The 17,326-nt window shown below is 45.0% G+C and overlaps 1 protein-coding gene across 2 annotated transcripts; it reads left to right on the top strand.

The window, feature by feature from the left end:
- Positions 1–2,116: 2,116 nt before the first annotated feature.
- SP5 (Sp5 transcription factor) lies at positions 2,117–4,655 on the top strand. 2 transcript variants are annotated; one of them, XM_033946551.1, is made up of 2 exons: positions 2,117–2,318; positions 3,089–4,655. In XM_033946551.1, the coding sequence occupies exons 1-2, from the start codon at positions 2,268–2,270 to the stop codon at positions 4,139–4,141; spliced, it is 1,104 nt and encodes a 367-aa protein (XP_033802442.1). In that variant the 5' UTR covers positions 2,117–2,267; the 3' UTR covers positions 4,142–4,655. The 2 variants fall into 2 exon arrangements, with proteins under 2 accessions (XP_033802442.1, XP_033802443.1); XM_033946552.1 differs by lacking the exon at positions 2,117–2,318 and adding an exon at positions 2,591–2,709.
- Positions 4,656–17,326: the final 12,671 nt, after the last annotated feature.

Raw genomic sequence — 17,326 nt, 5'->3', positions numbered from 1 at the left:
CTGCGACCCATTTTACACCAAATAACTGTCTATTTTTTTTCTATGATAAGTATAATTCTGTAATTTAATACAGGGTAAATAGCCAGAGGGGTGCTGGTATGCTCCTTGCTGGATTTGAGTATTAGTGGTATACAACTAGTTTTGAGGGGAAGGAGCAACTGTGGAAGAGTAGTTTGGGGGGCTGGGCAGTTTGTAGTGAGGTGGAAAATTTATGGAGGATAATTTTTGGGAGTAGGTCACTGTGTGAAATGGTGGAGCAGTTGTCTTAGGGTAGGTTTTGTGAGTAGGGTGGTTTGCAAAGTTGGGGGGAGTACTTTATGAGTTGGGAGCACTATTTGGAGTGGTAGGGCATTTGCGTGGGTATTTTTTCAGTGTGGGGTCAATTTGCAGGATACTGAGGCAGTTATGGGTATTTTTTTCAGATTGAGACAGATTAGGGTGGTGGGGCAGTTGTGGGGATAGTTTTGTGAGGACACTTTTTTGGAGAGGGGAGCAGTTTTCAAAGTTATGGGGCAGCAGGAGGGGGTATTCTTTGCATATAAGGAGCCTCCAGACAGTTTCTGAAAGAGAAGTGTAGCTGTGGAGGAATAGTTGTTGGGGGTGGAGGCAGTTTGTGGGTGGTATGGAAGGGTGAGGGTAAATTTTGGATGTGGGGCAGTTTGTAGGGTGGTGGAGGTTTTTTAGGTTGTAGGTCAGTTTGTACAGTGGTGGGTCAGTTGTGAGGGCAGATTTTGGAGGGATCTCTATTTGTGATGTGGAGGAACATTTTCAAAAGTAGATTTTTGGAGGTGGGATTAGTTTGCAGGGTAGTGAGGGAGCTATGGAGGGTAGCTTTTGAAGATGGGGGTAATTTGCAGTGTGATGAGACATTTGTAGAAGATAATTGCAGTAGTTTGCAAGGTTCTGGTGCATATACAGGAGTTAATTTTTATGGGTGGGGCAGTTTGTCCCCCTGCAATGCAGAGATCTTTTTTGGGGGGGCAGTCAGGGAGGGTGTGGAGAATAGAGAACAGGGAGGAGCATTATGAAAGAGGGATTCTTTATCTGCTGTTTCACAATGTATACCTTTCTATGCTACAGAAGTTGGAACACTGTCACCCATATAAATACATATGCCATTTTTTTTTTGGAGGGGGGGGTGAGGGAGAAACCTAATTCTTTGGAATCGCCACTCCAATTTGGCCCATTTTCAAATTTGATTAGTCTCTTTAGCTCATTTTTCCTTGTGCAAAGTTTCATCCCATATCTTAAATTTGCAGTTATTTTGTCTCCAGACAGATAAGCAGACATTATTCCTGATCTCTTTTGTGTAATTCTTTTCAATTTCTACTGAGTTGAGAAAATAAGAAAAAGACAGCATATGATTATTGTATATTCAAACTGGTTTTGGCCAGACAAAATTCAGGAATATTATAGACCAAAGACATCTATGCTTAACTCAGCTGAGGTTTTAGCCTTACCAGAAAAAGCATAGTAAAAAGTGTGATGTATGAGAATCACCAGAGAATGCAAGAATGGATTTGTTGACTTAATATACTGTATATTAATTTTCTTTTACTTTACTTTCTTCTTTTAAAAAAAAAAAAAAACAGTCTAGCAAATATTGCAATGCTAAAATTCTTGTTAGGAGGAAAATTCTAAACACCTTCAGGATGACATGTTTTGTTTTGTTTGTTGGGGGGGAGGGGAGACTTTTATTTGACCACAAGTCAAATCCCTGAATAAATGAAGCTGATTTTTATAACAGACACATCTTTAGATATTGCAACAAATCCTTAATTGCAACAAAAGCAAGGAGGGGGCCTTGGATGTCTTGTGCACCATGCAATGGTCTGTAGGCGGTAAGGGGGGCCCTTTGATCAAGAAAATCCAATTATTTGTGTATATACATTTCTCACATAGTGATTACTTCATTAATTGTCCCGCCTTTATCTCCTCCCTGCCCATCCCCCCTAATAATCAGTTCTTTTATCCAGACCAACAAACACACCATGGGAGCTTTGTGCATTCAAAGGATTTGTTTTCGCTTCTGAAAGAGCCGCTGTTCTTTGATGATTGGACACCGGCAAACTTCAAAGTCATAAATCTCCGCTCTGACTGGCTGGTGGCCCAGCCAAAAGTCCTTATCAAATTGTTTGGGGAAGATCCCAGAGCTGCAGTCGGTGGAGAGCAGAAAGCACTGTGCACCGGGACGTAGCCTGCCCAGGAGCGAGAGGATTCTCCCATGCCCCTCCTGGACTGATTCTCCTGTTCCCGCAGAGGGATCCATGGCTGCAGTAGCTGTGCTGCGCTCAGACTCTTTGCAGGCTTTCTTTCAGGTCAGTAACCTCCTCCCTCCCCACCCCACCCCCCCGTGCAGACATGGTTGGATCGTATAGGACAGATCTGTGGCAATCCCAGCACCTAGTAAAGAGCCAATTTGGGGAAAGGAAAAAGATGGTATTTTGCTGACACTTTCTAAATGAAAAGTTAAGATTGTAAACCCTCCTGGAACTTCTTGAATATGGAAGTGCCTTGAGTCTGGCTTTGGGAAAGGCAGTACTTTATAAATTAAGTGTAAAATCCCCAAACCTAACCCAAGTTATGCTGGGTTGAAGGGTGCTCCTAGTTTTCCAACACACTGAGGTGCTGCCAGTCCACAGACGTCAGGCTGCTTCCCGTTTTGTGTTGTCTTGGATTAAGTTTTAGATTATAGAATATCTAATTCAGGTCAGTGCCTTTTACTCTCATAAGTGAAAGTGTGTTCGGGTTCTCCCAATTAAGAATTTGTATTAGTGGTTAGATTTATGAGTAGGTTAGATCTTTTCAAACGGGTGTAATCAATCGAGTACTCCCCCCAACTTTGCAAAGATCTAACCTACTCATAAATCTAACCACTAATACAAATTCTTAATTGGGAGAACCCGAACACACTTTCACTTATGAGAGTAAAAGGCAGTTGGGATTTTGGCAATTTTACTTCCAGAAGTATGGTCGAAACTGATGTTTTTTTTGTTTTTCTGTCGCTGCCTTACTTTCTGGAAATGTGAAGCTTCATTCAAACTGCTGGGATTCATTTTAGACCCTTGTGTTCTCTCTTTTGTCCCAGGATCGGACTCCCTGCTCCTCCCCGGAACTGGTCAAGCACTCTCCTTTGGCTCTCTTGGCTGCTACCTGTAGCCGCATCGGCCAGCCCGGCGCAGCCCATCCGGATTTCCTGTATGAGCCAGGTCTAGGATCGCCTTCCCGGATTTTCCATCCTTGGACTAGCGAAATGCCAGCACACTCGCCGGGGGGCCTGCCTTCCCACAACCACCTGGGCCTGGTGCCGCAGAAAACTCAGCGCCCGGCGCACCTTCAGCCTTTTGGCGCTCACGAACTTTCTCTGACGCCTCAGGCTGAGCCGTCGTTCCCCTACGAGTATTCTTCGGTCAAGATGTTGCCGCCTTCCATGCCGCCGCTGCCATCCAACTGCCCGCCAGCCTACGTTCCCTACGCCGCCCCGGCCCCTCTCTCTTCTGCCGTGCACGCCTTTGTGCCCAGCCACTCCAACCTGATTCACCAGCAGCCCAGGCAACTGTCTCCGAACCCGGCAGAAGACATTCCCTGGTGGAGCATTCAGCAGGCCACCCCTATGAGCCACCCTTCCCCAGCGACTCACGCGCATCATCGCTTCCCTATTCAGAGGAGCCTCGTTCTGGGACACTCCGAGTTCGCTCAGTATCAGACGCAAATCGCCGCTCTGCTTCGCGCCAAATCTCCCCTGGCCTCGGCCCGGCGGTGCAGGAGGTGCAGGTGCCCCAACTGCCAGGCTGCCGGCGGCGCGGACGAGGCCGGCAAGAAAAAGCAGCACGTTTGCCACGTGCCCGGTTGCGCCAAAGTGTACGGCAAGACGTCGCACCTCAAGGCTCACCTGAGGTGGCACTCGGGGGAAAGGCCGTTCGTTTGCAACTGGTTGTTCTGCGGGAAAAGTTTCACCCGATCCGACGAGCTCCAGAGGCATTTGAGGACTCACACCGGGGAAAAGCGGTTCGTCTGCTCCGAGTGCGGGAAAAGGTTCATGAGAAGCGACCATCTGGCCAAGCACGTGAAAACTCATCAGAACAAGAAGATGAAAGGAGGAGAGAAGGCCGTAAAGCAGGAGCCCAGCGGAGAACAGTAGAGAAAGGAGCTGCCCAGGCTGGGGGACGAGTCTGCAGGGAAGCGCTGGCCTTTGTTATTCCACAGCACAGTCAATGGTGTCTATTGTTTAAAATTCCAATAAGCGCCCCCCCCCCCCCCCAACTAATCCCTAAAATAAAAATCCGAGTTTTCAGTTTGTAGTAGACAAACCAGTAGCGAGGTACAAGCAAACTTTCCTTTACTCCTGTGGGGAAGAGGAGGCTTCAAATTTGGAATACAATTTTAACCTTTTACTAAAAACAAACACGTGTTCAGAGAAGACATTGTGAGCATCCTAATTCATGGAACTTGAATTTTGTGGATTTTTTTTTTTTTGCGTGGAAGGTTAATGTTTTATATACAGAGTATTTAATTAATTGGTTTGAATTCAAGTGTTTTATTGTTCTTGGCTCCCTGCAGGGGCTTCAGCATGCATTAACCCAGAGATGTTCCTGTAAGAGACCTGAACCCCTGTGACAATAAATAAATTAACACTGAGGTCACATTTCCAAGAGCCCAACTGAGTCGCTCTCATTTGATGTTTTCTTCTCTTGAAAGCTTTTATGTAGGAACAATAAGGCCTGGAAATGCTGCTTTTGGCAGGATTATATTTTGGTTTACTTAGTCTGGCAAAAGGTAACAGCAACCAGATGAGAATTCTTAACGAATGCAAGTTGTTAACATTTACAAAATGTTTTGCAAGGGATCAGACTCACTGTGACAAGTAACACACTGTCATCAAGTTTAAAACAAAAACATGGGAGACCTTGGAGTGATTTTCTTTCAGTGTAATGTCCAGTGCCTTCTGTGTGGGTATATTCACTATAGGTTAATCAGTAGCTACACCTGTTGTTTTGGTTTTTTTTGGGGGGGGGGAATCTTCCACATAACTTAAACAAATTTTGGAACTGGTCAGGCAGAGATTAGGGGTAGTAATATATAAGCAGACAAGAAAATATACAGGTTTATTTGCACTGCTCTTGTCCAAAGATAATTTTCCATTTATAGCTGTGATTCTTATATGGTGATAGGGGAACTGGAAGTAGTACCCTAATCTTCAAGTATGTAAATGTAGGAAATTGCACAGGTTGGGAAGCTGTCCAGCCCTTGAACAGAAAAGAAACATGAGAGGATGCTGAAAAGTTATCAGTCCAACCAACCAGCTTCCTAAATTCTGAGCCTTACCTGTTACTGCTGCAGCCGGCACTAAAAACCATGCTACGGTTTTGTAAAAGGGGGGTGGGGTTATTTTGACACTGTAGCTGAAAAGAGTGTTATCTTATTTTGTTAAGGACCAATTTGCAGAAACAAAATTCTGTGTTTTTTGATATTGTTTTAGATCATTGATTGAACCATATCCATTGGGCTCAGAAATTTTCAGCACCCCTTTGTAGTAACAAGGGCAAAAGTATGCAGAATATGGATCATGGAATTTTTTCCAACCACTATATGCATGTATCTCATTTATGAGTTAGTGAGTGTGTCACTACATTCTTCCTAAATTCCATATGTATTTTTATGTAAATGACTGGGTTATTATGTGTATTTTTCTGTGTTAGACTTCTGTGTCTCTGGGACAGTTAGCAAGAGGAGGGTTGAAAGTTCAATTCTGGTTGCCATATCTCAAAAAAGATATACCAGTAGTGGAACTAGAAAAGGTTCAAAGAAGAGCACCAAGATGATAAAGGGGATGGAACTCCTCTCCTAGGAGGAAAGACTAAAGAGATTAGGGCTCTTCAGCTTGGAAAAGAGATTGCTGAGGGAAGATGTGATATAATTGGTGGGGAGTGTGTGGCATGGTGGTCAAAACTACAGCCTCAGCACCCTGGGGCTATGGGTTCAACCCCATGCTGTTCCTTATGTCTGGCCAAGGCTTAGATTTACTAAACCCTTCGATCTTATCTGATCCAAGGTAGGCTGACCGATTCTCCAACCCTCTGCATGTAAATGAGGGCGATCGGAGGCACGCCCATCACCGACAAGACGGATCGTTGGAGAGCGATCCTGACGCATGTGCAGACCATCTACTTTGCCTGTAGATGGTCTGCGCATGCGTTTGTCCATTTTTTTTATTTTTTACTCACCCCGACTCTCCTGCTCTCTGCCGCCCTTCCCTGCAGTGTGAGCCCATGGTTAAAACCACGGGCTCATACTGCAGGGAAGGTGTCTCCAAAGTTTTTGTGCAAGCCCCCTTTCAGCTGTAAATGAGGAGAGCAACTTTAAGGCTTATCTGAAAGTCTCCTAGGACGTGGAGGGTGCTATTGACCAGGTGGATCCAGAAGGAAGCAAAAGTTGGAAAATAAAAACACCCAACCTTCTTGAATCTGTATAGAAGTGGCTCTCTGGAGCTTTGCTACTTCTGGTTACTAATTAGAACTAGGCATTTTTAATTCTAGAAAACAGAGAATTTAAGCTTGGCGGCAGAGCAGGAGAGTGGGGGCTCTTCTCGGCTTCTCAGTATTTTCATTCATTTCAGGCATTGCTTTAAAGGCGCTCCGGGACAACAGAGGCTCGCAGAGCGGCAGCAGCCCGCATGGCTTCTGAATATTTGCCTGCTTGCACGACTTCTGAAACGCAGGAGAGTCGAGGCAGAGAGCAGGGCGGTCTGAGCAGGGTTTTTGCAGTCGCTTGTTTTTGGATCAGCCAGCCAGTCTATGTGCATGAAAAATGTTTAGTGAATCGCTGCCGGCTACATTTGCATGCCTTTTCCCCTCATTTGCATGTGTGGACCAGATCGAATCAGAGGTTGATCGGCAGCAAGGTTAGTGAATCGGGTTGGGGTCACTAAGGGATCGGGACATGATCAGTGGGCTTACTGAATCTTGCCCCAAGTCACTTAATCCCCTCATTGTCCCATGTACATTAGATAGATTGTGAGCCTGCCAGGACAGACAGGGAAAAATGCTTAGGTACCTGAATAAATTCATGTAATCCATTCTGAGCTCCCTTGGGAGAACAGTATAGAACATTAAATAAAATCCTGAGTGGTGTAGAATGGGTACAAGCGGATCAATTTTTTGACTCCATCAAAAATTACAAAGACTAGGAGAAACAATGAAGTTACAGGTAGATACTTTTAAAACCAATAGGAGGAAATCAATTTTCACTCATAGAATAGTTAAGCTCTGGAATACATTGTAGTAAGAGCGGTTAACGTAGCTGGTTTTAAAAAAGATTTGGATAAATTCATGGAGGAAAAGTCCAGTCTGCTATTAAGATAGACATAGAGGAAGTCACTGCTTGTCCTGGTATATTGCTACTATTTGGGTTTTTGCCAGGTACTTGTGACCTAGATTGACCACCGTGAAGATGCCATACTGGGCTAGATTGGCCATTGTCTGACTTGGCTATTCGTATGTTCTTATGTAAGTGCTATGCTATTATGAGTCAATGTTTGTATGCTGCAGCTGTTGGATTTGCTTTTCCCATCTAGGAGGTAGCTTAATTTCTCTTCCATCTTCCACCACATACAGAAACTTAATTTCTACAGCACAGGGCTCTCTATCCTTTTTTGGGGTTGGGGCAGTTTTTATTATAGTGAGGCATTTGCAGGGGTATTTTTTGGGGGTATGGAGCAGTTTGTGGGGACTTTGCAAGGGATAGTTTTCTGAGGGTTGTGGGGCATCCTGAGTGTAGTTTTCATGAATGCAAGCTTGCAAAGGATAGGGCATCTCTGGAGAGGGAGGGTAAATGGTGTGTGTGACAGTTTGTGGGGTGGTAGAGTTCCATGGCAGCAGTTTGCAAGATGGTGCAGTAGTTTTTTGGTGGGGGGGATTCAGTGAAGTTTGCAGGGTGGTGGGTCAGCTATGCTGAGATTTTTGGTTATGGTTAACTTATGGAGTAGTCTACAGTTTGCAATAGCAAGGCAGTAGATTTTCTAAACAGGACAGTTACCAGATTAATGGGAGAGTTGCAGGGTATTTGGGGGGTGAGGATGTTTCAGGAGTAGTTTTGGGGGATAGGGCAGTTTGTGAAGTAGTGGATAAGTTGCAGAGGTATTTTTGGGTGTGGGGCAGTTTTCAAGATCGTAGAGTATTTGCAGGGTATAGCTTTGGAGGATTGGAGCAGTTTGTGGGGTGCTGCTCAGGCAGTTACAGGAGGGATTGTGTTTGGTTTGGGGACAATTTGTGAGGTGGTGGGTTGTTTGCAGGGGTGTCGTCTTTGGGGATGGTAATAGTTTGTGTGAAGAGGCAGGATTTAGAAGTGAAAGATTAGAAAATAAGGACAGACAATGTGGGGATGAAGTACCTAACTGCTATATTTCACTCTTTAAAAATTAAATACTACAGAAGGTGGAATTCCTTCTCTCATAGAAAGACAAAGACATTGGGTTATTTTTTGTTGTTGGGTTTTTTTTTTTGGGGGGGGGTTTGGGGGGGTATTTCTCTGGAACCCTTTTTCAATCTAGCCCTTTCCAAACTTTTGGTTTGGACCCATTTTTCTCACATGTCAAGTTTCATCCCATTTGTTAAATTTTCAGAGAGGTATTTTGCCCCCAGATACAGACATTCTCAACCTCTTCTGTATAACTCTTTCCAATGTTAGAGTGGAAAGAATAAGAATTAAAAAAAAAATTTAAAGCAATAAAAATAATTGATAAAGATCCTAAATTATCCTTCTATTTACACAAAATCATGTGCCACCAAGATGATTATTGTAGTCTATGGGGCTCATTTTCATAAAATAAAGATATCCTAAAAACGAACTGGCACGTGGACATTTTAATCACCAAAACATTCAAGTGCTGATTGTTGAAACTACATTTTTTAGACATCTTGCAGGTCATTTACCTTCCAGGATGTCTAAATGTTAAGGGGGCATGTTTTGGGTGGGATTTGGATGGTCTTAGCACTTGGATATCTTGCAGTGATAAATATTTTACCAAGATGTCCAGGACACCATTTAGATGTCCAGAGGTAGACCTGCTTTAAAAGCATCTAAGGGCCAAAAAGGTACCCAAACTGACCTGATGACTACTGGAGGAATTAAAGCAGGGCCCCACACACACCCTCAATGGTCACTAGTCTCCTCCCACTCCCCAAAGATGTGAAAGAGTATATAACAGCCTCTATGACAGCTGCAGATAGTATGGGACATCTTCATAAAGCAGTAAGCTGGTGTTTTAAGTAGCATGGTGGGCAGTGTAGTGAACTATAGAGAGAGGAATCTTGGCCCGTATCCCATGCTACCCACTATATGGTGAAAAGTGTGAGTACATCAAAACCCACGCATATAGGTGGCACCTGCAGCCATAAGGGCTTCTGGGGTGGTAGATATGAGTATATTAGGTTTTGGGGAAGTTTTGGAGGGCTCACCATACATTATAAGGGAGTTATGGTGATGTGAACCTGGTACTCTTTATGTGAAGTTCACAACAGCGCACTCTAAGGTGTCTCATTGTTCTGTTGGCATATCTGAGCGGCCAGTCCATTAAAATACTGGCCCCTCCCACATCCAAATGGGCTTGTTTTGGACTAGAGAAAGACACCGTGGTTGTTACCCATGGCTAGCCAAGGGTAACCCGCTGAAACGGTGACCAAAAAAAAAGGTCGCCATGAGATCAGGGACAAGGCCATTCACTGCCCTGTGGAGCGGTGAATGGTGAGCACGCGCGGTGAATGAGCGTGCGGTCTGGCAGCCCCCTCTTTCCCACCGGCCATGCATCTCCCTCCCTCCCTTTCCCTTCTCTCTTGTGGCGAAACTGGCGATTTCTATAAGGCTATGCACTGTATTACAGCCAGAGCCTTGAAGTCGCGTTGCGTTGCCTGTTGGAAAAGTCTCCTCTGACGCAACTTCCTGTTTCCCATTGCATCGGAAGAGACTTTTCTAGCAGGCAATGTGACGCGACTTCAAGGCTCCGGCTGTAATAGAGCACATAGCCTTATAGAAATTGCCAGTTTTGCCAAAAGAGAAGGAAAGAGAGGGAGGGAATGTACGGTGGCCAGCTGAAGGGAGCTGCTGGACCACACGAAGGGTGCTGGGGTTGGGGGGATGGAGAGGAGAAGACGCTGAAGCACCCTGAATGGTACTGGGGAAGAAAGAGAGGGGAGAAGATGCTGGAAAATGGGGAAGAGACAGTGGGGAGAAGATGCTGGGAAATGGGGAAGAGAGAATAGGAAGAAGATGATGGGGAAGAGAGAGTGGTGAGAAGACGCTGGGAAATGGGGAAGAGAGACTAGGAAGAAGATGGGAAATGGGGAGGAGAGAGTGGAGAGAAGACGCTGGGAAATGGGGAAGAGAGAGTGGGGAGTAGAAGCTGGAAGGGAAGAAGGCAGAGATGCCAGACTATGGGGGAGTGGAGGGAAGAAGATGGGTGCCAGTCCAATTGTGGGGGGAGGGGGGAGAAGGGAGAAGCACAGTAACAGCAAATAGAAGATGCAGAGAGACAGCAGATAGTGGATGGAAGGAAATGAATGAGAAGATGAGGGAACAGAAACCAGACAACAAAGGTAGAAAAAAAATTTCTATTTATTTATTTTGCTTTAGGATAAAGTAGTATATTAATTGTGTTTATAAAAATTTATAAACAAAGCCCTGCCAGCTGAACATCTCTTTCTCTAGTTCAGCAGCCAGAACTTTGATTTATAAGGAAGGAATAAGCTAAATATTGCAGTACTGAGGCTTGTATGGATGCTGCGGGGATGGGGACGGGGTGGTAAAAGGGATGGTGGAGACGGGGACGGGACGGTGAAGAGGATGGTGGGACGGGGCAGTGATGGGGACAGAATTTTTCCCTGTGTCATTCTCTATTTTGGACATTTTGATTTTTGAAATAGGCCACAAAAGATAGACATCCTAAGGGCTGGGACATTTAGATGGGTCATTTAAAAAAAAAAAAAAAAGTTGGACGATTCCTCACCTCAAATTTTTAACATTTTGTGGGAAACGTCCAAAGTTGGACTTGACATCCAATCGAAAATGCCCCTCCAGGTTAACATTATATGTTTCATATCACTTTTGTTTAAATCATTTTGGGGAAAAAAAATGTAATAACTCATTTTCAATAGTATAACTTAATTTTTTAAATATTTTTTTAAAAACTTATGTAGGATGCAGGAAATTGGTAATGTTAACAAGTATCTGCAACAAATTACTAAAAGGATTAGTATTTGGTTTGTATGGTGTACTTCTATAATCATTTAGGAATACTTGAGACTATCTTACATTAAGTTCCTAACTTAGCAATTAGCATGCATTAACCAATGAAGGTGGTGGCTTAGGGGCTCAGTTTCAAAAAGAATGATGTCCAAAAGATGGCCTAAACCGGCACTTGGATGTCTAACTAGTTTAAACATCCAAGTGGGCATTTTCGAAACAAACATTTTAGATATCTTGATGGTCATTTTGGGCCAAATTCTAAAAATAGTGTCCCAGTTGTAGGCGGCCAACTGCTGCCTAACCAACCAATTAGCGCCTGGGCTAATCAGGGCCTAAGGTACCTCCCCGGTGCATCCCACAATGCACTGGGAAGGGGCAGGCCTGCTATTCTTGAGAAGGCGGACCAGCTAGCTAGAGGCAGGAAGGATGCCTCTGGCTGGCCAACAATTTAAGGTAGGTGGGTTCGGTTGGGGGGGGGGGGCTGAGCCGGTCCAATTCTCTAACCAGCACCTGTAACATGGACATTGGTTAGAGAATTGGGTTATTAGGTGGGCTTAGGCGCGATTCTCTATAGGATGCCCATGTGGGATTCTCAAAAGCAGCTTAGGCGGCTTCTGAGACTGGGCGTCCTATACAGAATCTGGGCCTTTGTCTCCAGTGCATCTAAATCTTAAGGGTGTGTGTTTTGGGTGGGATTAGGGCAGGCTTGGCGCTTGGACATTTTACAGCGATAATCATTTTACAAAATGTCAAGGGCACAATTTTGATGTTTTGGATTAGACTTGTTTTTAAAACGAATAAGGGCCAAAAAGGTACCTAAAATGACCAGATGACCACTGGAGGGATGAAAATATAGTGCCCCACACACACTCCCCCAGTGGTCACTGACCCCCCCTCCCATCCACAAATATCTGCTTTAAACAGTACATTTCCGTCTATGACAGCTGCAAATAATATGGCCAGTTCTAATAGAGCTGCAAGCAGGTCTCTGGAGTAGTCTGGTGAGCAGTGCAGTGGACTAGAGAAGGGAACACAAGTCCGTAAGCCACCCTAACTAGTACACTTTTGGTGGAAGTGTGAGCCTACCAAAAACCCAATGTACTGCCATATAGGTGACATCTGGAGGCATAAGGGCTATTGGGGTGGTGGACAGGTGGGCACAGTAGGTTTCGAGGGAGGATTCACCATATAATGTACGGGGCTTATGGTGAGATGTGTATCTGGCACCCTTAATGTGAAGTTCACAGCAGTGCTCCCTAGGGTTCCGCAGTGTTCTAGCATGTCTGAGTGACCAGTCCATTAAAAATGCAGGCCCTTCCTACATGCAAATGTCTTGTTTGGGAGGTTATAGTTTGAATGTTCTTGTATATACAGTACAGTACATCTCCCTTTTCTCCACTCCTTTCTGCGTTCTGCCATCTCTCTCTCTCTCTCCTCATTTCAGTGGTCTGACATCTCTCTCTCTCTCTCCTCATTTCAGTGGCCTGACATCTCTCTCTTCCCTCCTTCCATCACCTTTCTCCAGAATCTTACATCTCTCCCTTTTTTGAGTCATCTCTCCTCCCTTCCAGTGTAACATTTCTCCCTCCCTCCTCTCCACCACTATCATGTTTAACAATTCTCCCTCTTTCTTCCTTTCCCCATTAACATCATCTCTCTTTCCCTCTCACTCCACATACCTATGTCCAACAATTCTCCATTCCTTTTCCTTCCCCCACCCGACAGCATTTCTTTCTCTCCCTTCCCATCACCCTACCTGTGCAGCATCTCTCTTTTCATCCTTTCCTCCCCCTCCTCCCCCCAGTATGTGCTTTTGTCCTTCCCAACCCTCTCCCACTATGCACAGCATCTGTCCTTTCCAAACCCCTCTCAGCCCATTTAACACCCTTCCCTGTCTTTCCACCCCTACCCTCTCTCAGTACGTGCAATATCTGTCTTTCCCAAACCCCCGCCCCCCAAGCTCATGAACATCTGTCCTCCCTGCTTTCACAAATCCCTACCCCCAGCCCATGGCATCAATCACATGCTCTTTTCTTCCTTCCTCCCCTAGCGGGACCGTGCTGCACGACATGTCTCTTCAGCTTCCGTCTCCCCCATACCTACCTCCTCCCTGGTGTTTGTTATTTTAAATCTTCAGGTAGCGTTAACGAGATCAGTATTCTGCCGTTGGCCTGTTCCGGAACCCTTCATTCAACAGCAGCACACCTATGCGGAAACAGGAAATCGCTATTGAAATGAAGACTTTCGGGGCAGCCAACAGCAGCACACTGATTTCGTTGAAGCTGCTCGAAGATTTAAAATAACAAACGAGAGTCGCACAGTCCTGCAAGGGGGGAAGGAAGGAAAGAACATGTGATACGCATCGATGATGTAAAGTTACAGCAGCCAGTGGGGGTGTAGAGCCAAGGCCAGTTTGGGGGGAGGCCACAGCCCTCCCCCCCCCACCCCCTCGTTCCAACACCTATGAAGTTAGGCATCCTAAGGGTTGGATGACCTGTTGGTCTAGACATCCAGGTAGGCGATTTAAAAAAAAAAAATTTTAACATCGAGCGGTTTGGCTTTCAAAAATGGATGTTTCTGTGCTTCTGACTTTAGATGTTTAGCAGGAAACATCCAAGTCAGACATAGACGTTCTTTTTGAAAATGTCCCTCTCTATGTTTAAATATGTAGGTCTTCATTTCCTTATTTTTTTTTTTTAATGAGACAGGAAGTAAAGAATTCAGAAATAGGATTCTTTTAGGGCTCCTTTTACAAAGCTGCGCTAGTGGTTATAACGCATGCACCGGATTAGCGCACGCTAGCAGGAAATCTACCACCTGCTCAAAAGGAGGCAGTAGCAGCTAATGCATGCAGCAATTTAGCGCGCACTATTCCGTCCATTAAGGCCCTAGCGCGGCTTTGTAAAAGGAGCCCTTAGTGTTTAGGGCAGGGGTCCCCAAAGTCCCTCCTTGAGGGCCGAATCCAGTCAGGTTTTCAGGATTTCCCCAATGAATATGCATGAGATCTATGTGCATGCACTGCTTTCAATGCATATTCATTGGGGAAATCCTAAAAACCTGACTGGATTCGGCCCTCAAGGAGGAACTTTGAGGACCCCTGGTTTAGGGTATAGGTAGAAATAAAGCATTCTGTTTTCAGAATCATATAAATTTTATTCTTTCCAACCAATGGAAGTTGGAAAGAATTATATAAGAGTTGAGAATGTCTGCCTGCTTAGAGACAAAATGCCTCTGAAATTTTAACAATGGGAAGAAATGTAGCATGTGGAAAAAATGGATAAAAGACATATCAAGTTTGAAAAAAGCTAGATCATATTGAAGTTCCAAAGAATTAAGCCCCCTTCCCTGCCAAAAAGAATGTCCAATGCATTTCTATGGGAGGAGTTCAATTTTTGTAACATATAAACTTACAAACAGTGAATCATAGTACGGTAGTTTGTTAGTTCCTCCTTTCAAACTGCCTCTCACACAAACAATTGTTACCACCCCCAAAAGCTGCCCCCCCACAGTTGCCCTACCACCCTTCAAACTGCCTCCACTCTTAAGAACCCCCCGCAACTGCTTGAGTCCCAGCCCATAAACTGCCCCAACCTTCCCAAAAGTACCCCATGCAATAGTCCCACCACCTTGCAAATTCCCCATCCCCCCAAAATAACCATCTTGAATTGCCCTCCTCCCTTCCCACTCAGGATCTATGGTAGAAAAAATCAGGGCCTTTGTTGGGCACAGCAAGTAGAAACCTCCAATCTTTATAACACATCAAAATTCAAGTACAGTATCAATTTTTAATCAAATATTTATGTTGGATTTTATTGAGGCTATTGCATTCAGGGCAAGATTCTCAAAAGTTTAATGCCGTTGGTAAACTTTTCCGGCAGTTTAGCCTGTATGCAGTTTAGCGGTGGATTATCAAAAGGGATTATCTCCCTCTTTAGCAAGGTTTCTAGCAGTCTCCAACACTCATAGGGGCCCAAAAGCTCCACCCTAGACCCCCACCTCAGACCTGCCCAATCTCCACCCCAGACCCTGCTCCCATAATAATACTACTAATTGTAAATGCCATTTCTTCCATTATTTTTTCATATATATACAATATAATCTTATTAATAATTCACAATGGTAACTAAATTAAACTAAAACTTAAGTTTATATACCCATCATCTCCACGGATGTTGTGGAGCTCGGCACGGTTTACAAGAACTTAAAATATAGGAAGAGAAGGGGAAAAAAAGTTTACATGAACTTATATATAGAAGAGAAGAGTAAGGGGGGGGATAGAATTACATTTTAGTGAAAAGCCAAGTTTTCAGTTGCTTGCGGAATAATTGGAGGGAGCCCAGGTTTCGCAGCGGGGTAGTAAGGTCGTTCCAAAGACCTGTCATTCTGAAGAGAAGGGATTTTCTCAGTTTGCCTGCATAGCGAATACTGTGTAGAGAATTAAACTACACAAAGCACACTCTTTTCCCCTCCACACCACTGCACAAGTGCACAGCATTTCTTCCTCTCTCCTCCACCCCCATGTGCAATGTCTTCCTCTCTCACTATCCACCATCTCTCTCTCTCTCTCTCATTCCTTCCCTTGCTGCAAAGGGAGTGGGGAAAGAGAGAGGCAGCCCACACTCTCTGACAACTTCCTGTTTCCGCTAAGGCTGGCCGCAGTGGAGAGCAGACACCAGGACCACAGCATTTTTCTAAGAAATTAAAGATAGACACGCGGTGGGCGGGAGGAGTGGATGCTGACAAAGGGGCGTGGCAGAACTGCCGACCAGCAGGCACGCTGGCCGGTAGCAATGTGTTGCTCCCAGCCTTGCTAGAAGTATTCCCCCACAGGACGGGCAATTTTTGGGGAGACCATGGCCCCTGTGGGCCCATCCCCCATTCTGACACCTATGCTGCCACTGACATGCAAATGGGCTCTTCAACAATGAAATGAGCCCTCCAGTGGATTTTTTAAAAATGCCGAGCCATTTTCAAAAAGCGGCATTGGCTTTTGGCGACAAAAAAAGTGAATGGTCCAAGGGGTGACGGACAATGTCAGAAACTGCTAGAAAGTACCCCTCCCCCTCCCCCACAGCAGTATAGATGCCCACTCTCTTGCTGCACTAACCGCCACAACCCAGCCCAGGTTGTTTAAGGCCCCTCCTATGGGCCTCCTATGGGAGGGGCCTTAAACAACCTGGGCTAGTCAGAGCCTCAGGCCCCTCCCTGCTACTAACATTTTCTAATGGTGTTAATTACTGCAGAATAACACAGAGGGGGTGAACACTTAAATTGTATGTTACTTGCATAGGCTATAAAACATTTAATCAGGTGTGGTTAGATAACTACAGAGAAAATATAAAGAAATTATTTATACATATAATTCTAATAATATTATTTATACATAATAATTCTAATGTCACTAAAGAGGTAACATTATAAAGAAAATATTAATAAAATGGTAATGGAAAACTAAATGAAATACAGTGAAACCTTGGTTTGCGAGCATAATTCATTCCAGAAGCAATACTTGTTTCTTGTATGTGCACGCAGTGTTTAATAAACTCCTTCTGGAATTTTACCGGTACAGTCAAACCTTGGTTTGCTAATAACGCGGTATGCAAGTGTTTTGCAAGATGAGCAAAACACTCTTGCAAATTGTGCCTCGCAAACCAAGTGTTGACTCAATTTGCGAGCCCCCACCCCCCAAGAACTGGCATTGCCCACCCGCCCAAATCTAAATCCTTATCGTGATCTGGCACGCAGCACCAAACCACAGGATGTGCCAGTGCCGGAAGAGCCTCCCACTTGCTGCTGATCGCTGCTGGGCTGAGCCTTGAGCATCTGTACATGTTCAAGGCCTTCTTGCTCTCGCTCTCTCCAAGATTCTAATGAGATTCACGGAGCCAGCGGGAGCCAGAAGGCCTTAAGCATGCGCAGATGCTCAAGGTCCAGCCCAGCAGAGATCAGCGGCAAGCGGCAGGCTCTTCCGGCACCAGCACATCCTTTGTGTTGGTGCTGCGTGCCGGTGCCAGATCGTGATAAGGGTTTGGATTTGGGCGGGCGGGTGATGCCGGTTCTGGGGGGGGGGGCTCACGGGCAGGGGGGT

This window comes from Geotrypetes seraphini, chromosome 5 (assembly GCF_902459505.1).
Source record: "Geotrypetes seraphini chromosome 5, aGeoSer1.1, whole genome shotgun sequence".
Lineage (NCBI taxonomy): Eukaryota > Metazoa > Chordata > Amphibia > Gymnophiona > Dermophiidae > Geotrypetes > Geotrypetes seraphini.
Note: the sequence above shows the minus strand (reverse complement) of the source record. Positions and strands in the feature narration are given on the sequence as shown.